This window comes from Peromyscus maniculatus, chromosome 1 (assembly GCF_049852395.1).
Source record: "Peromyscus maniculatus bairdii isolate BWxNUB_F1_BW_parent chromosome 1, HU_Pman_BW_mat_3.1, whole genome shotgun sequence".
Taxonomy (NCBI): domain Eukaryota; kingdom Metazoa; phylum Chordata; class Mammalia; order Rodentia; family Cricetidae; genus Peromyscus; species Peromyscus maniculatus.
Genome location: NC_134852.1, coordinates 65,985,974 through 66,013,728, shown reverse-complemented (window position 1 = coordinate 66,013,728; position 27,755 = coordinate 65,985,974). Strand labels below are relative to the sequence as shown.

At 42.4% G+C, this 27,755-nt stretch overlaps 1 protein-coding gene across 1 annotated transcript in view; it reads right to left on the bottom strand.

Moving 5' to 3' along the window:
- Cyfip1 (cytoplasmic FMR1 interacting protein 1) overlaps positions 1–27,755 on the bottom strand; it is a 92,851-nt gene that overhangs the window by 14,244 nt on the left and 50,852 nt on the right. Inside the window, 11 exon segments of the mRNA XM_042277176.2 lie at positions 5,188–5,275; positions 10,749–10,948; positions 11,854–11,973; positions 15,100–15,208; positions 15,307–15,383; positions 17,415–17,511; positions 17,912–18,068; positions 19,596–19,826; positions 19,829–20,150; positions 21,154–21,301; positions 23,471–23,637. Coding sequence (XP_042133110.1) covers positions 5,188–5,275; positions 10,749–10,948; positions 11,854–11,973; positions 15,100–15,208; positions 15,307–15,383; positions 17,415–17,511; positions 17,912–18,068; positions 19,596–19,826; positions 19,829–20,150; positions 21,154–21,301; positions 23,471–23,637 — 1,716 coding nt within the window.

The window sequence follows — 27,755 nt, the reverse complement described above, 5'->3', positions numbered from 1 at the left end:
ATGGTTTCATATTTTTATTCCTCCTCTTATATACAACTAATTTTATCTTTTAAATTTTTCATTATTGGGAAACCCTTTTTTTGTTCTTTTTTCCTTCTTTTAAAAATCCACTACTCTTTTCCATTCTCATCTATGACACTGTTTTCTGTTCCTCTTCATTTTCCTTTTATTTCACCTGCTTCCCCTCTATGTATTCTCCTTTCCTGCCTCCTCTATCTCACTAACCTTCACAGTACACGCTGCACTTTTACCCGTTCTGTTTTACAGGCATTGGCATTAATGGGCTGTAAGGGACTTTAAGTGAATTTCTGTCCTTTATGGTTTGTTGATGTTGGTGTTTTCTTCCTGCTTGGCAATATGTGGTGTTGAACCTTCAAGAGCAGGCTGCTAAACTGAAAGATCCTCAGATACAACCAGAAGATATACCCAAACCAAGAGATATACAAATCACAACACATAAACATAAGAAACGTGAAAGATCAAGACAATATGACTCAAAAGATCATAGTTCACCAACTACTGAATTCAAAGATACAGAAATAGGTAAGATTCCAGATAAAGATTCCAAAAGGTTACTGTAAAAAGATGTTTGAAATGAAAGGGGTAAACACTGCCTATAACTCCAGTTCTAGGAGATCTGACACCTTCTGATCTCCAGAGGCAGCAGGCTTGCATGTAGTACATTTGAATGCATTCAGGCAAAACAGTTATACATGTAAAAAAAACAATCTTAAATACAAATAGTTATGAATTATGCATACCTGGGGAACCCCCAGCTGGCCAGGCTGGGATATCCCATGAGTGAAGGAAAACTTGCTGGCATGCTGGGCAGATACATAGCATGCAGGCATGGTGATAGCGGCCAGTAATTCACAACTCATATGCTGCATCCACATGGAGAGTTTATTATAATAGAGAGATGAAGGGAAAGATAGGAAAGGGGGAGAAAGAGAGGAGAGAGAAAGAGAGGCAGAGAGAGAGAGGGGGATGGGGGCCAAGGGGTGCCCTTTTCTTTGTGGAGGAAAAGATGGGAGAGAGAGAGAGAGAGGAAGGGGCAGAGTTCTTCCTTAAAAAGAGGCTTTTATGTCAGGATGCAGGGTGACACCAAGGGGTGGGATTTCAAGGGGGCAGATCAGAATATTAACAAATATAAGTTACAAGAAAAAAAGACAATGATGATTAATTTAATCTAGGTTGTGAAAAGACAACATAGAGGAAAATGTAATGAAAATAGCTGAGAAAACCTGTGATGTAGTGAAAATGTCAGTAGTAACAAGGAAGGAAAATTCTTCAAGGAAACAGATTTTGGGAAGAAAACAGGAATGTTGGAAACTAAAAACTCAATGAATTATTATAAAAACAAACAAACAAAAACCCCTCAGGTCAGCTTCAGCAACAGATAATCAAGCAGAAAGAATACAGGGATGAACACAAGGTTAACAAAACTATTCAAACGTTAACATAGAAAGAAAGAAAGCGTAATAAACACGACCACAACATCTAAGAATCTGAAATGTGACTAAAAAGACCACAACTAAGAATGCAGCAGACAGAACACTGAGAAAAGCACTAAAGGCATAGAGAATCTATTCAATTAAATAATAGATGGGATTTTTACCAAATCAAAAGAAACAGACATTTAAACATAAGAGGCATTTAGAACACTACAAACACATGACTAGAGAAGAAACTTTCTTGATGTATTACAAAAATCAAGAAACAATAATAAAGGCTATAAAATAGCCAACTCACACAGGTAAACCCATCAGAATTTTTCATCAGCAACTGTAAAGTAAGAAAAGCATGAAATGATATGATATATTCCAAGCCCTGAAAATAACTGCCACCTAAGATGGCTATGTCCAGCAAAGCTGTCTTTTAAAACTGAGAAATAAAGACAATCATCTTATAATGCGATCTGTTACCAAGCCAGCACTGCAGAAGACACTGAAAGGAATACTATACACAGAGGGTAGAAAGAGACGATCTCAATCACAGAAGCGCAGGAAAGAACACATTTCTTATATTTTTGGTAGTAAGCCTAGCCTTTAATGGCTGAGCCATCTCTCCAGCCCAAGAACACATTTCTTAAGTTAAACAGACCTGGAGCTAGAAACTAATCTGTCACATCTAACACAGTAAAGTGCAAACCTCTAACACATACAGGAAAGAAAATAACAAACAGTAATCCAACCAACAGGAAAACCAGCCAACAAAATCATAGCGACTAGGAAACATCTTTCAAATATCTTAAATGTAGATGGTTTCAACTTACCAATTAAAAAACATACACTGGTTAAATGGATTAAGAAAGATACATCAGACCAGCTTTGGTCTTAAGAAGCACACCTCACTGGTAAAGACACAAACAGAGTCAAAAGATGGAAAACAATCCTTCAAATGTAAACCTAAAACAAGCTGGGACAGTTATTCTATTAATGTAGACTTCAAAGCAAAATTAGCCAGAAGAGATAACAAAGGCCATTTACATATTAGTAAAAGGAACAATTAATAAAGTAGATATAACAGTTGTAAAACCCTCAGGGCTTGAGCTCAATGGTTAAGAGCGAGCTTTTGCAGAGGACCCAGGTTTAGTTCTTGGCTCCTCCATGGAAGCTCACAACGATCTGTAACTCCAGGGGAACTGATGCTCTCTTCTGTCCTAAACAGGCACCAGGCACCTATATGGTATACATAGATACATACAGGCAAAACAGTCATGTACATAAAATAGAGTGATCTTTTCAGTAAAATCAGGAAGATCTCAAATCCAAGAACTGAGGAAAAAGTGATAAATCCCCAAATCAGCAGAAGGCAAAAAATAATAAAAATTAGGTATTAAATAGAGGTTGAAGGAAAAATACACAGAACCAATCAGTTGGTTCTTTGAAAAAAAAAAAAAAAGAAAAGAAAAGATTAGCTAAGCCCTAGCCAAACTAAAAGAAATTGACCTCACAAATTACTAAGATCAGAGCTGAAAAGGGAGGTTACAATAGGTCCCGGTGAGATCCAGAGGACTGTGAGTGAATTATCTGAAAATCTGTATTACACAAAACTGAAAAATCTAGACGGAACCAAAAATTCTTCGACACGTACAGTCTATGAAAATGAAGCTAAAAGCATATATACAACAGAGACAGATCAATAACAATCAATGACAGACAGAGCAAGAAAAGCTCCCAACACAGAAAAGCCCAGGACGGACACTTCACTGCTGAATGCGACCAAACCTGAAGAAGAAATGAAAACCTTTTCACTGCTTCGTAAAATAAAAGAGAAAGGGGCCCGAACTCATTCTGCGATGCACACGAATGCCACTGGGCACAATAACAAAAACTAAAGACCAGTTTCTTCGGTGACTAGAAACGTTAAATATTCTCAATAAAATTCTTACAAACCAAATTTTAGAGCACATTATGAAATATCACACATCATGACCGAGATGATTTCATTCCAGGGATGCCAATTTAGTTCAACACAGACAAACCAGTAACTGTAATACAGGGCGGAAATCGATCTAAAGACAGAAATTACAGCGATAGTCTCAACTGATGCAGTGCAATTAATTCCCTTCAAAACTACAATGACAGGCTTCAGAGAACTAGTAACAACAACAAACAAAAAATTCAAAACATCATGAAATTTACATGGAAGAAAACAACAAAACAAAACCCAACTAGCCAAAGCAATTCTTAACAGAAAAAGCAATGCTGGCGCTATCACGATCCCTGATTTCAAACTATATTATGGAGTCATATTAACAAGGACAGCATGGTATTGGCACCCGCAGAATAGAACAGGACAGAACAGAAGAGAACAGAACAGAAAAAAGAACAGGACAGAACAGAGCAGAACAGAATAGTGGACCCAGGAAAAAAAAAACCCACATAGCTCCAGCCATCTAATTTTTGAGAAAGCTATCAAAAACATACATGTAAAACTGTATATCCACATGGAGAAGAATGAAACTGGATCCATATGTCTCTATACAAATTCAACTGGAACTGGATCTGAAATCTCAATGTAAGATCTGAAGCTCTGAAAGTCCTTGAGGGAGACAAGTAAAACACTCTAAAATACGGACATAGGCAATCATTTTTGAAAAGGACTTCACAGACACAGGAAACAGCAAATAGGATTACATAAAAAGTATCTGCACAGCAAAGGAAATAATCAGCCTGAAGAGGCAGGCTCTAGTACTTTTGCCAAGTATGCCTCATACACAAAGAACTGAAGAAATTAAATTTTAAGTCTAGTTAATAAATAGGGTAATAAATTGAATGGACAGCTGTCAAAAATGACAACAAATGCTGGTGAGTAGTCAGGAAAGAAGAACCCTTACTCACTGCTGCTCTCGCTATAAACTGGTGCCAGCTACTGTGAAAATTTGAAAACACTAAATACAACACAACCATATGATCCACCTATAGTGCTCCTAACTAAAAACCCAAAGGACTCTCAGTCTACAGATCACAGAGACATTTGTGCATTCATGTTTACCTCTGCATTATTCATGAGTCAAGAGTTGGAGCTATTCCTGTAGCATTCAATAGATGAATGGATAGAGAATGTGGTAGACGCACACAAAAAGAATTTAAAGGAAAATGGATAGAATTGGAAACCATTATATTAAGCAAAGTAAAACTAATTCAAAATCACAATTACCATATTTCTCTTGTACACGGATCCCACAGTTAAGATTTTATCTCCCCTTCTCTCCCTCTCTCTCTGTGTCTATGTTATGATGTGGGAATAAGAGACTTTTGAAGCTAAAGGATTGCTATTAATTTTGGTTTTCTTTCTTTCCCCTTGTAGTCTTCTCGTTTAGTCAAGAGTAAAATAAAATAACTTTCTGTCTCAGTTAATTTCTTGTCAACTTGACACAAGCTAGAGTCATCTGGAAAGAGGAAGCTCGACTAAGCAGCGACTTTGTGGGGCATTTTCATGACTAATGATTGATGTGGGATAGTACCACTCCTGGGGGGGTGGTCCTGGTGCTTAAGAAAGCAGCTGAGCAGTGTTTCTGCAGGGCCTCTCCATCAGTCTCTGCCTCTCCAGGTTCCTGTTCTGCCTTCTCTTCCTGATGGACTACAATCATAAACTGAAAAATGCCTTCCTTTATGATTTTAGTCAGGAGCTTACCAAAGCAACAGAAACCTATCGGAACACAAACAGAAAATAACCTACCTTGGATCCATGCAAATACTGGGGTTGTGCATTAGGCTGTTTGTCTCTTTGAAATTCCTGAGAAAATGGCAATACTGTCCGAACAAACCTAAACAAGAAGAACACAAGAGAAAATAAAGAAAATCAAATTTAATTTAGCTTCAAAAGTCTCTTACTCTATATCTTAAATCTTTTTCCCAGTTAAATGATAATATCAAATAGGAAAATCCTAGTAAATTAAACCCACAGAATAAAATTACACACACACTCTCTCTCTCTCTCTCTCTCTCTCTCTCTCTCTCTCTCTCTCTCTCTCTCTCTCTCTCTCTCTCTCTCTAAAATACCACAGATAAATAATAGTAAATCCAAGCTCATGAGCCAGAACAGGAACATCCTCCTACTATAAACACAGTCTCCTGGCCTGTGGAGATTCTGGCCTACTAGCATCTTGAGTCTAATGCAATCTTTAATAACTGGTAATGAGCACATCCTTGGCTTTGCTGCATCCCAGAAATGGGATGAAGACAGTAGTCTACAACATGAGCTGCGACATGCCAGGTACTTAGAGCACTAGTACTAGTTCTGGGCTAAGAAGCCAACTATAACATTTTTTACACAACTCAGTCAAGAGTCTGCATCTTGATGATGTATCTAATCTATTTAAAACTAGATTAAATTTCAAGCAGAAACTTTCAAATTAAAGTTGAAACGTGGGGCTGGAGAGATAGCTCAGCAGTTAAGAGCATTGGCTTCTCTTACAGAAAGTTGGGCTCAGTTCCCAGAACCATATGGTGATTTACAATTGTCTGTAATTTCGGTTCCAAGGGACCCAATGCCTGCTTCTGATCTTACATGAATGAACTAGGCACACATGTGGCCCCAACACATACATACATACAGGCAAATCCTCAAACACATAAAAAAATATATACACATAGGTTTGCTAATTAAGTCTATGAACTTGGTGAACTCACATTATACCATAGTAAATTAAAAAGGAAGTACTGTTCCATACTTAGCACATAAAGCATGTGCACCAGAGAGGCCAGGAACCTACAAGGCCAAGTGTCTCACAGGCAGAATGCAGTTGGGGGCCAGATTCTCACCTACTGCTGTCAGACCCTAGTAAACTGTGGGCTGCAAAATCTTCTCAATTAGTATTCAGGAGAAAAATACTCTTTAATTTATTTATTTTTATTTTTTGATTTTTCAAAGCAGGGTTACTCTGTGTATCCCTGGCTGTCCTCAAACTCACAGAGATCCACCTGCCTCTACCTCCTGAGTGTTAGGATTAAAGGTGTGTACCACCACAGCCCGGCAGAAAAATACTTTTTGTGTGAATCTTCCAAAAGGATGGTGTATTACTGTGCTGATGCATGTTGGTATCAGAAAAGTCCCACATACTCTCAGGCATTTGAACACTTGGTCCCCAGTCAATGGCACTTTTAGGATAGGTTTAAGGGAGTGGCCAGGCTTGAGGAAGTACGTTACTGGGGGTGGGTGGGGCTTTGATGTTTCAAAGTCTCTCACAATCACCAGTGTGCTCTAGTTCACTTTTCAAGATGTGAGTCCTGAGCTTGCTGTTCCAGCTGCCATATCTGCCTGCTGCATGCTTTCCCACTATGAAGGTGATGGGCTCTCAACCCTCTGCAACTCCAAGCCCAGAGAAAACCTTTTTTCTAAGCTGCCTTGGTCATGGTGCTCGATCACAGTAAGAGAAGAGTCACTGATGCAGCTGGCGTACACAATACTCAACTTGCCGGTATCTCTGGATGTTCACTTGCCTTCAGCTGCCTCTGTATTTGTTTCTATGGGCACATGTGTGGATATAGGGAGCACAGGCATGCACCAGAGGCCATACATTTGTTCTAGGAAGACCATTCTATCAGGATGCTGCTCAGAAGAGTGCAGGGTTGTTCACACTGCAGGGATAGATCCCACCTAGAGAACTGTCCCCTACCCATCAACCTCCATCTATCTGTACTGGAGCCCGGGCAGGAGAGGGCAGAAGACAGACCGATCTAAGCCCCAGTCACGGAAGGAGGACAAGCCATCAACATAAGATGCACGTCGTTCGTTCGTTACAAAAGGTTTTTCTCCTGTGTCTACTTACATTCAGGCGTGCTTTCCCAAAAAAATAAGAGGCTGGTCAGAGTTCTAGAGCAGGCCCTAACTGATCTCGTCTAGTGTGAAGATCAGCCATAAACATGGGATGGACCAGAGGGTAGAAGTGCTTACTGCCATGCCTGATCCACAGGACCAACATGGTGGGGGGGAGAACACACTCAGGGAAATTGTTCTCTGACCTCCTGAATCATGTCAGGGCACACATGTGCTTAAACATACACCCCAGATAAATACATGAATGTATATAGACAGTCAAAAATTAAAATGTTCAAAGTAATGTCACTAATATATGTAATTAGTAAAACATTAAATATGACACATAACACATGTATCTATTTTTCTTTTCTCTTTTTCTTTTTTTTTTTATTTTTTTTATCAAGACAGGGTTTCTCTGTGTAACAGTCCTGGCTGATTTGGAATTTGCTTTGTAGACCATGCTGGCTTCTAACTCACAGAGATCTGCCTGCCTTTGTCTCTGGAATGCTGGGATTAAAGGTGTGTGCCACCACTGCCCCATTTATTCTATAATTCTAATATATAGTATGCATACAGTTCTCACTAAAGTTGGAAATTTGGGGCTATTAACTCAAATATTCTTTCCATTCCAACCATAACCTCTTATGTATTACAACTATAAAAACATGTGACATCATGCCACAGATTACCGAGTCTATTCTCATTTTGACCATCAATTTTTTTCCTCTCCTAGCTTTGGTTCAGATATTTCCCACTGTAATAATTTTAAATTCACCGGCTTTCTGCAAAACAGAATATAACATTCAGCTATGCAAATGGAGTTTTCACTTCTGATACTGTATTTACAGTTGTACTACATTTCATTCTCTTATATAAAACTATCACCTCTATTATGTTTGGCCTTCTTTAAATCTCTGCAAATACCTCCAATGATTAACACTCTTGTCTTCTGACCACTTGTGTTTTATGAACTGACTTTACCCTTCATTGTAGGTCACATTTTTCTGATACTGGACATACCTAATTCCAGAATGAATGCTGGACACCGTGATATCTTCTTAATGGCTTTTGTTATCTTTTAGCGTGTTGATTTTTGAGAGGGCAGCAAGCTGCTATGCTATGTGCATGTCAGGCAGACTCATAATGATTTGTTTATGGTGTTTCTATGGGAAAGCAAAGCAGGCAGTAGTTCCTAAGACGTCTACTGATTCTATGTAGTCTCTGGGTGCTCAGTAAGTGTCTACACTCTTGCTGACAAGGACAGCAGATGATCCATAATCCTGCAAGCTCCATGAATTGCTCAGACTATAGCTCCCAACACCATGGAGCCATGTTGGTTCCCAGAGCTCTTCCTTTGTGAAAGTGTCACCTCTTCTATATTTGGCTCTACAAATTTCAGCTGTCTGCTCTGCTCCAAGTTCTACTCTGTTTCCTCCTGCAAGCAGGATTCCTAAGCTCTACTCTGACTGACCCTCTCTATAATGTGCTTCCAGACAGAAAGCTAGGACCACCAGGAGACACATCTCATGTTTCCTTTACAAAGAGGAAATGATTAGTAGTAGAAAATTAGGTGGCCTGTGTGGTTTGTCCAGTTGTCCTCTTATTAAAGGAAAGGAATGAATATAGACCCTGTCACTCCATCATGCAGAATAACTTTAACACAGTATTGCCTATGTACTTTCATCTAAAGACAAAATACTGAAAACAAATGCTGAACTGCAGTGGGAAGGTTTGTGTTTCACAGCAGTCAGAACCAGCAATCCTTAAAGTACTCTGTGTTTTGTGTACTGGACAAGCAGACATAATGGAAGAAGGGTTTGTCTCCATGTTTAAGGAAGTTCAAACAATCCAGAATGAAGATTCAAATGAACATTGTGGTACTGAATTGGAACTAAGGATGTCAGAATGTACTCAGTTTTAATATACAGATAACTGTATAGAAATAAAATACAAGCATACATGAATACTATGAGTTAAAATGTGGCCATCTAAAAGATATTTTCAAATTCCTTCTCCATAGCAAGGAAGGCAGAAATCTGGTCATTACAGATGGACTTGGTGGTAAGATCAGTGTGAGGCCCCTGACCCATCTAGCTATTGTCCGTACAAGAAGAATATAAGGGTCAGGGAAAGAGATTCAGAACAACAACATCAAGTCATTACACATGCAAAGCCTGGAATGATACAAGCCATGGAGGACCAGTAACTGACAGCCGCTACGACAAGCTAGCAAGAAGCAAGCAGGGATTCCACCCAGTGTGGCTTGCGGACACATGGATTTGGACTACTTAGCAGCAGCCACAGAAACCTAAAACAGGGAGCATACGAGTACTCCCTACTGTGACCACTCAAAGGGTCTAGAAAACAGTGACATCCTAGTGTCAGTGAGCACCCCTAATACACAGACACCCCATCCTGTGGTACAGAAGGTAAAGTGGTACTTATGAAACAGTAGGAACACAAAAGCACACAGACACCATTGTAAAGGGTGCTCACTGCCTAAAGCTGATTATAAAACTCAACTGAAGATAATAACTCTAAGATGGAATCCCTGATTATACTTACAACCATCAACGGAGAAAAGAATGTTAACACACAGAATGCCAATGAATATTTGCAGAGGGATTAGAAACTTACTGGCCTCCAACCACCCAGGGACAACTGAGATTAAGTTAGGCATTTGTCACAGACACTGAAACTAGTGGGTCAGATCCCAACAAGGCCTGACTTATTGATGTCCAAGTTACTTACAAAATTAAAACAGAAAAAGTGGTAACTGGGCAGTGAAGAAAGTTGGGAGCGACTACCTTAATCAGTCACAGAAGTCAACTGGACCAACAGTGGGACTTACTATCTTATGGGCATACCCTGCTGCTGGGAGTCTTCTGGCAAAGAGACCACACTGGTCCTAAGGAAATTCCACTCTGCTGTCCAGTGTGGACCTTATGGTACTGCTGTTATCAACTACTCTACCGCCAAACTGGCTACTTCATTCTCATTGACACAACACAAGATGAAGTGGGAAGGAAGGCACCTAACTGACCCACACTCTCACAGCCCACAACATTCAGATGCAAACACAAGAAGCACAACCACCTGCCACATTCTGACACTAGGGAGACTTAGAAGTAGAGAGTACAGTCCCAGCAGCCATTTCTAATGGATAACAATGAGACTGTGTCTACAGTCACAATGAACTGCTGGTAGAACCCTGGCTCTCCTGCCTCAGGCTCCAGCCTTTGACCAGTCATTCTATTTCCATAGGCAAAGTCATGACTATCTGCCTAAGTGCTGGTCCAAGGCTGTAAATAGAAGAAACAGACAGGGTCTGAGAGTCCAGAACATGAGAAATCACAGAGGAAAGAGGAGGCAGAGAGTGAAAGGGGAAGTCTATGGAAGTCAGTGCCTGTGATCAGCCATTGTAGAGGCATCTGGACAGGGCTATGCACACATGTCTGTGAGGCTAATGACTTACTTACCGGTTGGTGGAGCCATTATAGCAGTAGTTGGGCAAGAAGTCGTAGTTCAGCTCCCAGAAAACATGGAGGGTAATTCTTCCATAAGGTGCAGACACATTGTGGTTGGCTTCCCGGAACATGGCATCAAAGCTGTCTAGTGTAAGGTACTTGCTCATCAGCTTGTGTGTCATACGATTGATTTCTAAGAGGCCATCTAGCTCCTACAGGACCACAGAAACAGGGGTGTGAGAAGACAGATAGGCCACACAGGAAGGAGACATTTACCTGCAGTCTGCAATCCCCACCTGGGAGGTCTAAGATATGGGGAGATACAGACAGGGAAAGATTGCACTGAGGTGGCAACCAAGATGTGAGCCAAAACCACATGAAATAGGGCTTTGGTTAGGTTACCAGAATCTGTTCCTCAACTTGAGCTCTGCCCCTTCTACAGTTATACCCATGTGCCCTGGTCTTTCCTCTTCTATGGTCACTTCAACTGTATTCACTACAACCCTCAAGGCACCACCTCCCTTGGTCAAAAGGCAATTTGGACAAATCACTACCTAACACTACTAACTGTCAATGTACCATCTAAGCCCGAAGCCCTGTCTCTACCACCTGCACACAATCCAGCCGGTACTAGCCACTTGGGGCCAGTTTTCCCAAGTAATATACTCTGTATAGATACTCCTTGACTGACAATGGAGATGCATCCTGATAAAGCAATTGCAAGCAGAAATACCAGGAGGTGATGAGTGAATTTACAATACCTAACCTTTTGAACATTATCATTGCTTAGGCCAATGTACCTTCCATATGCCAAAACACTTACATTAGCCTAGAGTTGGACAAAATCATCGAATACAACGTTTTATAATAAAATATATACAAACACTTCCTTTTAATCTATTCAGGAGTTAATAGATTTTTATCCTGGTCCTCAGTAGGTATGATTTATTCAAGACCAGGATTATTTTCTCTTTTACGTTAATGTGAATTAAAAATACTAAGAGTAGGTATTAAAATAACCCTTGACATAGTCAAAGATCAATTAGTTCCCATCTTTTGTTATCTATACAAGAATTGACCTCAACAGAGAGGAAAACAAGTCGGTTCTAGTACTTACGACTACTGATGTCAAATCTTCACTTTCAAATCGCCCAATTGCCAGTTCTAGAGATTTGTACATGGCTGCTGAAACACGCTGCGTAATCAGACGATTGAGATCGATGGATCTCCCGAGCAGCTAGAGGAAGAGAGACGGTGAGAGATATCAAGGTAAAGAATAAACTCAGCCTGGTGGGATGGGTCAGTGGTAAAGGCACCTATGGCCATGCCTGACATCTTGTTCAACCCCGGGGACCCAAATAATAGAAAGAAGTAAGAGACTCATGCAAATTGTCCTCTGACCTCCACACACACACCATGATGCCCTCTCCAAATACAAAGAAAGAAATATAAGCAAAAGAAAGAAAACACAAAGATCTCATAAACAACAAAAAACGAACAAGCAGCAACATAAAACACCCAAGACAAGATATTAAAAAAATTGTGTGTGTGTGTGCGCGCGCGCGCGCGCGCGCGCATGGGCACATGTGTATGCTCACAAGCATACACATAAGCAATACTGAAGATGGGACCCAATTAGATGCCAGGCAAGGACTCTACCATTGAACTAGATCCCCAAGCCAAGTGATATCAGGACTACTATTGTAATATGAAGTCTGCCATGGAGTACGACATTATTTAGTGCACTACTATTTATTGCTTTTAAAAATACAACAAAACCAGCCAGGCATGGTGGCATGCATCTTCAATCCCAGCACTCGGGAGGCAGAGGCAGGTGGATCTCTCTGCGTTTTATGTCAGACTAGTCTTCAATGTGAGTTCCAGTACAGACAGGATTGTTACACACAAAGAAACCCTGTCTCTAAAAACCACACACACACACACACACACACACACACACACACACACACACACACACACACTCCAAACAAACAAAAAAACCAAACCAAACAAAGAAACTCAACCAAGTTTTTTTTTTTTAAGATAGGATTTTTATGTAGCCTTGGCTACATGATTTGAACTTTGCTCACAGTCACCTGCCCCCATGATCTGCTCTTAGCCTCTTTCATGGTGGTTCCTGTTTTGCTTTCCTGTCATTCATATACACATACATGAAATGTAGATTCTGTATATGGGAGAAACATGCAATGCTCATCTTTTTGAGTGTGCCTTATTTAGCTTATACGATGATTTTCACTTCTATCCATTTCTCTGTAAATGACAGGATTTCATTCTTAGTCTCAGCTCAATAATTCTTATTATATATGATATTTTATACAATATTTTATCCATCCTTCAGTTGATAGGCTGATTCTCTATCTTGGCTATTTGACCAGTGCCGCAATAAACACAGACGTACAAGTATCTCTGTGGCATGCTCACTTAAGATTCCTAGCTTTATCTTTCTTCATTTAAAGGTCTGGATTTGGAGCTCTTGGAGCAACTCTTCCAGACTGGGCCTATTTCCTAGAAGCCAGTCAGAGTTCAGAGAGCTGCAATTTCACCCCTGTAGGTAAGGCTGTTCAATATACATGGCGTAAGTATAAACCTAAATTCTCAGGCTAAGGTGAGAAAGTTATTTAAGCCCAGTAGTGTTCAGACTAGCCTGGGCACATAAGAAGCCTGCTTTTGAGCTGTTTGTCAGGGTTGTCCAAGCAACTCCCAAAACATCATAAGCAAATTACTATTGCCTTTATTCCCCCCAGAGGTAGAAGGTAAGTCCCTATGGCTGAAGACACCTTGCACTTCAGACACAAGGCCCAGAGGACCTGAGATGGATTTGACCTGAAATCCTCCTCTCTAAGAACTAATTTTCATGCTACCAGAAGATTCCATGCAAATTTCCAAAGGAGGGAAGCAACTAACAGTCGTTATAACCTACCTTTAATACCTAAGAGCCACAACAACCAAAACCATGGCACAATAACCTATGGGTGCAGCAGTAGTACACACACCGTGGTGGTAACCAAGAGTTCTCCCATGCCTGGTACTAGACACCTGGCCAACTACCCAGGGCTAGTGAAGTCATGGATCTTGGAGAAACTAGAACTGCTACTTTCCTAAACTAGCATAACTTCTAACTAAATTCTTAATATTTATCCTTATGCCCACAGCTAAATGGAGTTCTTATCCCTTATCCCAAAAACCTCTCTTTGCAACAGACAGAGACCGTTACAGAAAAACAGAACCAGTCAGAACCTAGTTGTGGAGCCTAGTCCCAACTGATACGTCTCTAACGCAATTCCTGTAACCAAGGACCAGGGATCAGTGTGGTCATAATGACTGTAAGAGCCAGAGGAATTGGGAGTTTGCTGTGAGATTGTGTCTTCTACAAATGTCAGAGAAGATATGCCCATGAGGTCTTGCCAATACAGCTGCCTAAATGGGACCTGAACAAGGATGGTACCAACAGACAAGCTAACATGGATGGGGGGAATGCTCATGAGGCTTGAGCCCTAGACAACTGAGGAATGCTGAGAATGGAAGAAACAGTCGTCCCAGGGAAGAGCATACAAATTGGTTATCCAGTATCAAGTGGGCAGTTCTGAAAATATGCACATGAGTAACATACGGAAACTGAGGAGTTTGAACTTGTGTATTTAGAAGTGTGTGTGTGTGTGTGTGTGTGTGTGTGTGTGTGAAAAAATGACAAGAAAAAGAGGAAATGAATTTGAAAGAGAGCAAGGGGAAGGGGGTATTTGAGAGAGGCTTTGGAAAGAGGAAAGGGAAGGGGGAATTGATGCAATTATATTATAATCTGTGGTACTCTGGCTGATAATGGTCCCCATGGGTTCATGCGCTTGAATACTTAGTCCCTGGAGGAACTGTTTGGAAAGGATTGGGTATGGCTGTATTAGAAGAAGTGTGTTACTGGGGGAGGACTCTGAGGTTTCCAAAGACTTGTGCCATTCTCTCTCTGCCTTGTGGTTGTGTCTCCAGATGTGGGCTCTCAGCTCTTACTCCAGTATCATGCCCGCCACTTTGTCCCCCACCCTGATGGTCATAAGCTCTAACCCTATGAAGCCATAAGCCCTGAATAAATGCTGTCTTCTCTAGGTTGCCTTGGTGTCTTCTTATAGCAACAGGAAAGCAATTAAGACATAATCTCAACAACAACAAAAAGACTAGAAAGACTGGCCTGGGCGGCACAGTGAGACCCTGGGGGGCGGGGTAGAGAAGGAGAAACAGAACACCGTAACGCTTCATTGGGGCAGTCATATGCCATGCCACCTACAGAAGTCTAGTAAGCTCTGGAAGAAGCCCGTCGTTTCCAAGACACACTTGAGGAGAGTCATCGGCTCACCTGCACGTGCCTCTGCTTCAGCAGCGTCTCGTAGCGGTTCGACGGGGGCAGGTGGATCGTGGCTCCCTGATTTTTGCATTCTGATCGTAACCGTTTGTCAAGAAGCAAACTGGTGCAGGAGACAGGATATTTGTCACATATTGAATTTTAACAGAACTATTCCATCAAATCAAGATTCTGCGTGAGAATTGCAAATCGCACACTTACCTTCCTGCCATAACCTTGTAATACGCAAATATCTGGTCTGCTAGTTTGTAAACAAATTGGTCAAAACATAGATTCACCTGGCAAAAAGGAAACCATGTTAGACCTCCACTCCTGAAATCAAGAGCAATTAATAACTCAAAAACAAATGTTTCTGGTTTCTTCTTTGCTTATTTTGTTGTTGTTTCAAGCAAGGGTCGATTCATTATGTAGCTTAAACTAACTCAGAACTCAAGATCCTCAAAGCTCAGTTTCCTGGATCCTGGGATTATAAGCAACATGTGCCACTATATCTAGCTCCAAATCCTTGCTTCAGCACAAGCTGAGGCTCTTATTAGAAAAGAAAAAGTAGCAATGACCTTGTTCTCCAACAAGGCACATAAAGTGTGCCAGGCGTGACCACCATGCCAGTATAAAAAGTTGGATTAGAACACTATTGAGAAAAATCAGGCATGGTTAGCACATTTCTGTCATAGCACCTACAAAGCTGAAGGAAGAGGATCAGAAGTTCAAGGTGGAGGTGAGCATATTCAAAGTACAAGACATACTTGAGAAAACTACCCTTGTGAAACCCAGCACAACATGCAGTGAATATGCCAATAAAACTGATTATAAAAGAAGGGGAGGAGGAAGAGGTGAAGGAGGACCAGGAGGAGGAACAACCAGGCAAGTGGTACCAAACACCTTTAATCACAGCACTCAGGAAGCAGAGGCAGGCAGATCTCTGAGTTTGAGGCCAGCCTGGTCTACAGAGTTCCAGGAAGAATAAAAATGCTCACTGCTAGCCTAGGCTACATAGGGATCTTGAGCAGTGTAAGTTATGGAAGACCATAACTTACAAATAACAACCAACAAATAACAAACAAGAAGACTCTTACTGAGGGAGCATAACACTGCATCCTCTCAAATCCAAAGGAAAATGGACCATCTGCCCAAGGGGAGGTAATGTACACCACGCCTAAGTCACTTGTGCTTTTCAGGAGCCACTGTCTGAGAGGATGTCCCATGTTCTTTCTGAAGCAAAATAGGTGCACTTGGCATTAGGCTGTCAAAGAAACACCCTGGAACCTATAGTCTCACTTAAAGATGGGGTTAGCATCATTCAGAACCATAAAGAAAATGTGTTTTAAAAAAAAAGGACAAATATTATAGAATTGTATAACTATAGGATATATAAATTTATAGAGACAGAAAGATCAGATGTTATCTCAAGATGGAGAAGAAAGGAATATAGAGCAATGATTTTCTAAGTACAGAATCTCTGTTTTGTGTGATGGAAAAGTCCCACAAATGGATAGTAGTATCAGGACATAATATCATGAATCTAATAAATCAATACAATTGATGTAAAAAAGGAAAAGAAAATGTGTGCTCTCAGAGGCAGGGAGGCCCAGAACCTGCAGACAGGACCAAGAGTCTGTGTCTACGCATCCTGCATTGTCTGGGTGTCATGACATCATCCCTGAAGAAACACTGTGAGATGTTGTCTGTGAGGAGGTGGAGCTGCCCAGATACAGGAAATGATGTCCTAAGCTAAAGAATGAGAGACAGCCCCTCAGTTGTATGTGTGCGCTAACCTGACAATTCTACCTATGAGCATGTGTTCTGAAAAACCCACAGTTAGATATAATGAATTACTCATGTAATCCCAGTTCTCAGAAAGCTGAGGCAGGAAGATTGTCATGAGTCTGTGCTTAGCCTGGGCTACAGAGACAGGGTGTGTGTGTGTGTGTGTGTCAGGGTTGGGGGGAGTAAACTAGCCCAATATGAACAAAAGTGTGTGCACCAGAAAGTTCAAAGTACTATTTGATTACCTGTAAATTAAAAAAATCTAATAAAATTTTAAAGAAAAGGGGGGGTTTCAGTGAATTGAGCACCCCCAAACAGACAGATAGGGATGCAGAAATTGCTTACTGTTTGGTGGAAAAGCACACTATACCATTTTCTGATGTACATACAAAGGAAGGTGATGTCAGAAAGGCTCATACCAAAAAGTGAATTTCACTACTTAAAACATTCTGCATTTCAAGTTTCATTTTTTGAATACTCAGGGTGAAAAGTAAAACTGAAAAGGTATTGAATGAGAGGAGCTTCGGCTGCCGGTCCCTTACCTCTGCCTCGATTTCATCATAGAGAAACTGCTTGTTGAACCTGGTGAGTGCATAGTGTGCGCTGTCATTGTACAGATCCAGGGAGTAGAGGACATACCTGTAAAGGATGGACACCGGTCACTCCCAGCCTCCTAAGCCGAAGACCTGTGACCCCCACAGCTACCTACTCTTGGAAATTTAACTGTCACATGAAGAAACCAATTGCTTTCCTTTCCATGGTAAACAGTGTTCCTGTACGAAGCTGGATCCCATGGGATTACTACTACATTATCTCCAACCAGGTCAGAGAAAGCCAGACACCTTTTCCCATAGGAAGGATACACCAAGACTACCCTAAGGCCTCCATGACTTTATCTTCTTCACGGTGTGGTTTAAAGTGTTTTATTGATATCAGTATTCAGTATTTTTTTTTTTCTCAATTTTCATCCTTGATGAATGTTGGAAGTTATATGCAAGTAAGTGCAAAGGCGTCAGAGGTAAGCTCAGAGGATACTCACTCCATCATGGATGCCTCCTTGGTCTCTAGGATGTGGTCAGTCAGAATCCAGGGCATGGACATCTCAATGGGGAACTGGATCCTCCTGCCCATGGTCAGCTCCAGGAAGAACTCTCGGAACCACAGCTGTGAGAGGTCACAGCACTGCTGCAGGGTTTCTTGAAGGAGTCAAACGACAGCGGGTTATCTATCGCTCAGGAGCAGCCAATGACTTCGTGTCACACACGGGATATGTGGCTCCTCGGTGCTTCGCTCCCAGCCATGCAGCATGGATGCAAGCAGGAGGGGGTCACCAGACATTTCACATGAGAGACAAGACTAACATGGGCGTGGTGTAAGTACAGTGAGGACCCCACACCTTCTGAGTACCCAGGGTCGTCCTGCCATCAGGGACCTCAGGAACCCTTCCTGGCAGACCAGGGGACGGTGTCCTTTTGAAAAGGAGGAGTGAAAACAGGACCACAGGTTTAACATCCCTAATCTGAAAGCCAGAAATCCTGAATGCTCCAAGATCTCAGAATCCTTAGGTACAATGTGATGCTGTGAGTGAAACATTCCACATTCCCGTCTTACGCATTAGGATGAAATCCAAATGCAGACACACAAAGAATAGGATATAGAATTGCTGTGTTTAGTGACAGGGTCACACTCTGAGACGGTGTGACAATCAGAGTGTGCTCAGATGCTGACACAGTAAAATGGCTATAACATCAACAGGCAACATCTGCAGTTGACTGTGATGTGGTTATGCAACATACAGCTGCTTAATCTTCAGACTGTGTGCATGACGTATATAAAAATCAGAAACTGTATTTATACTTGGATCCCACTCCCCAAATCTCTTTCTCACAGTGTGTGTGTGTGTGTGTGTGTGTGTGTGTGTGTGTGTGTGTGTATACATATACCCCCTCCCTCCAAAAAAGACTCATAATCTGAAGCATTTCTGGTCCCAACCATTTCAGATGAAGGATACTTAACCTGTATTTCCCTTTATGCAGGACAAACACCAGTGTCTAGGATGTCACATTACATGCACGTTTGGGAGTGGTTTAAACCCATACAAAACTAGAAACAGATTTAAAACAATGCAGGTTGTTTTCTGTTCTCAGAGCTAACAGCAACAATATTACTATTTACTTCCCTGCCTGAAGCACCCAGGCAGGACACAGAAGCCTCCCGCTCTACGCAGACCCCATGAACAGCTTAATAAGGCCACGGGCAGACACAGAGGGTAGAAAGCACCCACCGGTGCCAGGTCAGGATGGCAGGGTGTCACCAAAATGGTGACTTGACTATCTCAGAGCACTTTTGCTACCTGGGCAGCGGGGGGCCAGAGGGGCCATTTCTTCTCTTATCAGTGTCTGGATCCTGATCCAGGTAAGAGGGTTACATTTCTCTGTTTTGTGATCCTGCTTCTGTGTTCACATGGCAGGGCCAGCCAAAGCCCTGGGGTCCCTGTCCTGCTAAAGGCCATGTCCTACAGAGGCCATGGCAGAGGCTAGGGATGGCAAGGGACCTGGGGGATCTCCAGGATGTCTGGCCACCACCACAAAGGTTAGGACGTGGCACCATGTGGGTGCATGAAGAGATGAGCGGGAGAATGGTCAGGTAGGCAGAAGCGTCCCAGGTGGTGTTAGCAGGGTTAGAGCATGCCAGGCCGGATTCTGGTCAGCACTGTCTCTTACCACTGAAATTTATCAAGTGGGTGTAGAAGAATGACTCTCGATGAAATTTTTCTATGTCCAATATGGTGGGCCCCTCAAGGCTACTTCTCAAGGTTTTCTTGGAACCACTTTTGTCTGCAATGAGGGACTCTAGCATAGTTCTCACCATGTAAAGCTGTATTATCCAAGGAGATATTTGTAGGGAAAAAAATATAAACGGTACATTAGTTACATGAGATGGGAAAATCTGCAGAAGAAGAACTGCTCCACTACACCTTGACTAAGTCCCATGCCCGCAATCAGCCTGCCACAGACAGGCTGTCCAGAGGGCCCGGGGTCTCCACATAGCCAAGATGCTGCTTCTTGTGTAGAGGAGCAGCTCACCTCCTTGCCATAAGCATCAACAAGAAAAACAAACGATGTCTTACCACCAAAGGTTAAAAGAGGTGGATAGGTGTACGACTGCCTCAGAAACGCGTTTACCACATGCAAGAGCCTTTCCATGCCCAGAGACTTGAGCTGCCGCAGCAGCTCGGCAGAGCTCAAGGACTCAGCCATAGTGCGCACCAGGTAGAGCTAGACACGGACAGACAGGGGAGGAGAAGCGGGAGAGAGCCGTTAGTCACATGATGCACGGGTCTGGGGGGGGGACACAGGGACAGGCGGATGGAATGGAAGAGCGGAGGGCAGCGCTGTGCCTCACACAGACCCCAAGAATGGCCAAGAGCCTTCCTCCTGATCCTCAAGAGGTTACACACAGACCCAGCCATGTGCTTTGCTGGTACCTTTCTAGAGGAGTGACAGAGATTATGAAGCCTCTAAGAGAAACGTGTAAGAAGGACAGGTTCCAAAGCAGAGGAGCATATAAAACGGAGTGTGAGCCAGTGACAAGCACCTCAAGGAAGGCCTACATACATTGGAAGAGAAAGCACCAACAGCAGCTTTAGACCATGACATAGGAGAGCAACATTTCATTTTTAGGAACACTCAATATATAGATTTAATGTGGAAATTACAATCATACATTTAAACACAGAGAGAGAAACATAGACGTGCTGCTGGCAGGTGCCTGCAATTCTACAAGGCCAAAACAGGGAGACTGCCTATGCGTCTGAGGCTAACCCTGAGATATGCAGCGAGCACCAGGCCAGCCATGGCTATTAAGACCCTCTTCTTTAAAATATAAAAGCGGTGCTGGGTGTGGAGGAGCATCGCGTAACCCCAGCACTCAGGTGGAGGCAGTATGATCAGAAGTTTGAGGCCACCCTAGGTTACATGAGACTCTGTCTCCAAAAAGCAAAAAGGAAACACAGTATAAATATGCAAATGCAGGCATCTATTTCACGGACGGAAGTAGAAATGGCATCACATGACGTCTGCAGTTAAATGAACAACCCAGATACTCACAGGAATGTCTCAGCTAAGGTTTCAGATTCACTTGGGCAAGGTATAGGAAGAACCCCAGGCAGAACAGGATTTGCCTGAGCAGACCATGGCACCACTATTTCAGTCCTGCCTCATCTGCCTCCCACTTCCCCCACCTCCCTTAGCACAGTTCTAGGACAAAGATGATGAGAACCTGTGTACTGGAGGGTCCCACAGCACGGCGTGGCACCTTGATGTCAAAGCCACTCTTGGGGTCCTTCTCGCCCCGCAGAGCTGGGTCGTTGAAGGGTTCGTGCCCAGTCTCCCAGTCACACACAGTCTTCCTGATGGCCTGCAGAACACTGAACAGTCCATCGAGGCATCAGATGGGGATCTCTGCAATCATGGCATCTCTCCACCTCACAACCAATGCACAGAGAAACTATGCTGGCTGAAGTAACACGGCAAGAGTCTAATTCATACGAAACTCACAAAAACTGCATTCTTTAAAGTGCTACTAGTCCCCAAAGATGGGAGTTTGCACCAATGCGCCAAGAAACAAGGTTTAACGTCATGAACACAAGCCAGGTAGCCAAGTCAGGGCAAGGAGAACAGGACTCTCAAAAGCCCACCCAGACAGCAGAGCTCTACCTGGCTGTGGCCAATCATTCCTGCAGGTCAACAGGACTAGGAAGACTGGACATGCATCTTGACTCACTGGAAATGTAACCCCACTACCAACAGGTTGTACTGTTAGGGTGGGGTAGAAGGACTAGAGACATCTTATGTTGACTCTGGTAACCTCATGTGGAAAGCTCTGGATAAAACTCAAAGTACAGCTGAGTGATGCACGCCTTTAATCCTAGCACTTGGGAGGCAGAGGCAGGCAGATTTCTGAGTTCAAGGCCAGCCTGGTCTACAGAGTGAGTTGCAGGACAGCCAGGGCTACACAGAGAAACCCTGTCTTTAAAAACCAAAAGCCAGGGCTGGAGAGATGGCTCAGTGGTTAAGAACACTGACTGCTCTTCCAGAGGTCCTGAGTTCAATTCCCAGCAACCACATGGTGGCTCACAACCATCTGTAATGTGATCTGGTGCCCTCTTCTGGCCTGCAGGGACACATGCAGGCAGAATACTGTAAACATAATAAATAAAAAAAACAAACAAACAAACAAAAAAAAACCCAAAAGCCAGACTAAAACAAAACAAAAACCCAAAGTACAGTATGCATTCTATAATTCTATAGACTCTCTGGCTGGAGGGACAGGTCTGGTTTTTGTCAAGGGCAAGTATAAGGATTCTGTCCTTATTACATCATCAGGCTGCGACGGCGTCCCAGCCTAAAAAGTGGACGTGCCCTCCCACGTGCTCTCTCTCCGTATGTCCCCTCCGCGTGGTCTCTCTGTCTCTCTGTCTCCTTCCTCCTAATAAAGCTCTAAAAAGGTAACCATACCTGCGGTGTTCAGCACCGACCAAACCTCGGCCGCTGTGATAGCCGCGGCCAGCCGCGAGCACCGCTGCCGCTCCATCCCTTCAACAAGTACTTCTATATCTAATGTTCCTCCAACAAAATTGTTATCAGAAAGGCTGGAACAGTAAGGGTTTCGGGTTTCACATCTGACTGGGGTTGGGAATATCTGAATACACATAAATTTTCTTGGGGGATAAGATACAAGTCTAAATAGGATACTAATTTGATATACAAATTACACACATAGCAGATGACAATTTTATATATTATTTAAAATAATTTTGCATATAAAATGATCTAATTCAAGAGGCAATTCTCTACTACGTCATTTTACTGTCATTTTAAAAGTTTTAGATTTTTAGGATTCAGTGGTAGAGTATGTCTTCTGCTCAAGGACCCATGTTGATACCCTAACACCACATACACGTGCCTGTTTATACTTGTGTGTATATTCTCATTCTCTCTCTCTCTCTCTCTCTCTCTCTCTCTCTCTCTCTCTCTCTCTCAGACTTTTGGGGCATCTTAGATTTTAGACTTTATAATTAGAATGTATACACAGTATAGAATTTTGTTAATGCTAAAAACCATATTATCTTAGGTAACTGTAAAGCAAAACAACACTATACATTCCTGAACTTTGGTAGGTTTCATTTACACATGTTTCTTTGAAAGTAAACTTATATATAAAACTTACATTAAAAACTCTCAAGATCTCCAAGATTTACCATATCTAGGTCACTTTTGCCAGACTTAGAGGATAGTCTAAAAGAAAATTGCTAAAGATGACCTCGAGTGTGGGACCTTATAGCCCTGAATACCTGGTGACTGGAATATTCTCTTGACTCTGGGTCTCTAAACTCCTTAATACTCAGTAGGAAACTAATTACTGCTGCTCAGGTTATTAACTGGACCCATCACATTCTATGTAATTCATCAGAAATATGAGTAGGAGTTGAAGATGAATGCACCGAGCCCTCTTATGAACGTAGACACTCCATCTGTCTGAACCTAAGCTCCATCCATTGCTTTGGGGCTGTGAAGGAGGAACGTGGGAGGCTGACCTTTGGATAACGTTCTTTTTCTTCTTGATGGCCTGGCGCAGGGGTTCTCGGAGGGTCACCTGGGAGAAGTCTTGCAGTGCAGCATAAACAGTGTGCCTGATGGCATGATTGAACACACTCTCCATCCTGCCCATCAGCACCTGCAGGCCTTTGATCATGGCGATCACCTGTAAGGACACAGCTTTCAGTGGCTGAAGGGGGACAGGAGGCAGTCCGACACTGCCTGGGAAGTCTCTCTCACTCACAGATCTTCCCTCGGCTTCCTTCCTTTCCAGTACAAGGCTACCTGTCCAATCACCATCTTCCCCACAGCAGGAGACTGAGTATGTTCTGTGCCTACCTGGAACTGACCTCATCTCATCCCACCATGAGTATCCTGAGGACGGCAGTATATATGATAGACACCCTGTCCATCATGTCCATCCCTGATGGACTTCAAACGTAGACGTACACATTCAAAAGGCAAATATGAACATAACCAGAAGGAAAAAGAAGTTACAAGAGTTTGTATATAAAGTCCCACCTGTTAAACAATGGGACATTGACTTAATATATGTGGAAAGAGCCTAGGAAAAAATGAAGCCAACTGCTTGAATTCTGACTCTGTGATAGTTCCATAGGGGCTATACATTTCCCTGAAATCACATGTAGGGTTTCCATGTGTTCATGCTGGAGAACTGTTTGAGGACTTTATGTTTTTCTGATTGAAACAGAAAAAATTAAAAAAAGAGAGAGAAACTTTTACTTTAAAAAGGTGTATAGGGCAGGGGCTGGAGAGATGGCTCAGCAGTTAAAAGCACTGGCTTCTTTTCCCATAGTGACTCCCAACCGCCTGTAACTCCAGTTCCAAGTCCAATGTCCTCCTCTTTCCTCCATGAGTAATAGGCACACAAGTGGTGCACAGACATGCAGGGAGGCAAAACACCCATCCATATAAAATAAGCCAAATAAACTAAAAAGCACATGGTAATGACATCAGAATAAAAATGAAAGCACTGAGTAAAGGCTGAAAGTGAGGCCAAGCTTTGAATATGTACATTAGAAATGCAAAGACAGCCGGGCAGTAGTGGCGCACACCTTTAATCCCAGCACTCGGGAGGCAGAGGCAGGCGGATCTCTGTGAGTTCAAGGCCAGCCTGGTCTACAAAGTGCGTTCCAGGACAGGCTCCAAAACTACACAGAGAAACCCTGTCTTGAAAAAACAAACAAGAAATGCAAAGACTGAAAGTAATAGCTATGGAATGGTTATCACAAATTTAGAAAAAAACCCCAGCAAAGTGTGCCACTAAAGGCATATGGGAAGGAATACACACACACACACACACCAGAAAAAAATAATAATAAAACAGAAAAGAAATTCAATTAGTGATTAGCAAAGACAATAGTTGCTTAGTAAATGAATAAAAAAAAAACTAACAAATGACCAGCAGGATTGGCCAACGAAAAAGCAATAAGATATACATGATCAGATTGAGAATAAAAAGGTAGACATTACCATAGGTAGGACCAGGAAACTGCAGCAACCACAGAAACCAAGACAGTGAAAGGGAGCAAGAGGCAGAGGGAGGAGCCGCAGGGAGAGGAAAGCAGGTCCTAGGAAGAGGAAATGAGAGAAGAGGGGAGGTGTGGGGAGTGGAAGGTGCTGTAGCTTGGTCGGGAAAGGAGAGCACTGCAGAGGGACAGGTGAAAAGCACAGATGAATAACAGTAAGGACGTGTGAAAAATCATGTCACTTTGTTTACGTGAAATGTAACAGAACACTGTACGGTGTATACACATCTAACACGCACGCACGCACGCACGCACACACGCACGCACACGAACACACATTTAAATGAAGTAATGTAATTTGGGGATAATGCTCCCTGCAAGAGCCATACACAAGAAACCTCTTTTTGAGTTGTTGGTCAGGGGATTCCAAGACCCCTCTCCTCAAAACAAAACAAAACAAAAAAACCTAGACTACTGCTATTGCTCTTGGTTGCTCCCCTAATTTGAAGCATTACATACTTGTTGAAGACATTACATACTTGGACACAGGGCTTGGAACAATCAAGTCTGAGCTCAAACCTCCTCCTAAGGACTAGCTCTCCAAGTACCAGAAGGAGAAAATCACAGGCCACAGTTGTCAAAAAACCAGGTAGGCTGCCTGCAGACCTGCTCCGCTCTGTCCCCCCAGACCCAATCCCCCAGTTTGTCCCTAGAGCTGCCACAGAACCCCAGCTGCAGCCTTCCCTCCCTTCCTAACCTCCCTCACCTGACCTGCTGCTTTGTCCTAGACCCCAACTCCAGCAGGTACCCCTTGCTAACCCTGAGGGTAGCTCCTCCCAGGGCAACAAGTAGACTGAAGGCAGACCCACACCTCTCCTACTGCTCCTGAAATCCAATCCCCCCAGTCTCATCCCCAGCTCTGTAGCTGGAAACCTGCTGTGGTCTCCCTTTCCTCTCTGACCCCATGCCCAACTTTCCCAGTTTCCCCAACTTATCCCAGTTACCCAGCTTTCAACCCCAGCAGGCATTCCCTGTGAACACATCAGCTGAACAGGCCAGAAAAACAGGCAATACACAACCAACACACGTTCCAAAACGCCAGAGAGGAAACAGAAACCAAGGAACAAACCACCCACCCAACAAAGACAAATCCAGAAATCAGCACCTAGACCTTTAATCATCCAAGCCCAGATACAGAGATACCAGAGTAAAAACACAATCAACAACAGCCAAGGAATATGTCTCCAACAGAGCCCAGCTATCCTACCATAGCAGGCATGAATATCCCAACATAGCTGTTGCATAAGAAAAAGACCTTAAAACCAACTATATGAAGATGATAGAGGTCCTTAAAGAGGAAATGAATAAATCCCTTAAAGAAATCCAGGCCAAAACTAAACAAAACAAAAAACAAACAAACAAACCCCAAACAATTGGAGGAAATAAATAAATCCCTTAAAGAAAGCCAAGAAAACACAAACAGTTGAAGGAAACAAAACTGTTCAAGACCTGAAAATGGAAATAGAAGCAATAAAGAAAACACAAACTAAGAGAATTCTGAAAATGAAAAATTGAGGAATGCAAACAGGACCTACAGAGGCAAGCAGCACTATCAAAACACAAGAGATAGAAGAGAGAATAGAATCTTAGGCATTGAAGATATGATAGTGGAAATATATATAATGGTCAATGAAAATGTTAAATCTAAAAAACTCCTGGCACAAAACATCCAGGAGATCTGGAACACTAAGACCAAACCCAAGAATAATAGGAATAGAAGAAGGAGACAAATATCAGCTCAAAGGCCCAAAAATGTTTTCAACAAAATCATTGAAGAAAATTTTCTTAACCTAAAGAAGGAGGTGCCTATAAAGGTACAAGAAGCTTACAGAACACCAAATAGATTAGACCAGAAAAAAAAGTGCCCCCCCATAATAATCAAAACACTAAACATACAGAACAAAGAAAGAATATTAAAAAGCTCCAAGGGAAAAAGACCAAGTAACATATGAAGGCGGACCTATTAGAATAACACCCAACTTCTCAATGGAGACTCTAAAAGCCAAATGGTCCTGGACAGACATTTCGCAGACACTAAGAGACCACAGATGTCAGCCCAGACTACTATACCCAGCAAAACTTTCAATCACCATAGATAGAGAAAACAAGATATTCCATGACAAAGTCAAATTTAAACAATCTACAGATCCTGCCCTACAGAAGGTGCTAGAATGAAAACTCCAACCTAAGGAAGGAAGTTAACTACACACATGAAAACACAGGAAATAATCTCACACCAGCAAAATCAAAAGAAGGGAAGCACACACATGCACACCTGTGCACGCACACCACACCACCATCACCAACAACAAAATGACAAGAAATAACTATTATTGGTCATTGATAACTCTTGATATCTGTGTACTCTATTCCATAATGAGACATAAACTAACAGAATAGATGGGAAAACAGGATCCATCCTTCTGCTGCATATGAGAAACACACCTCAACATCAAAGACAGACATTACCTCAGAGGGAAAGGTTGGAAAAAGATATTCTAAGCAAATGGACTTAAGAAGCGAGCTGGTGTAGTTATTTTAATATCTAACAAAATAGACTTCAAATAAAAACTGATCAAAAGAGATAGGGAAGGACACTATATAATCATCAGACGAAAGATCCACCAAGATGACATTTCAATGCCTCAAACACAAGAGCACCCAAGTTTGTAAAAGGAACACTATTACGGCTTAAATCACACATTGACTCTCACATACTGATAGTGGGAGACTT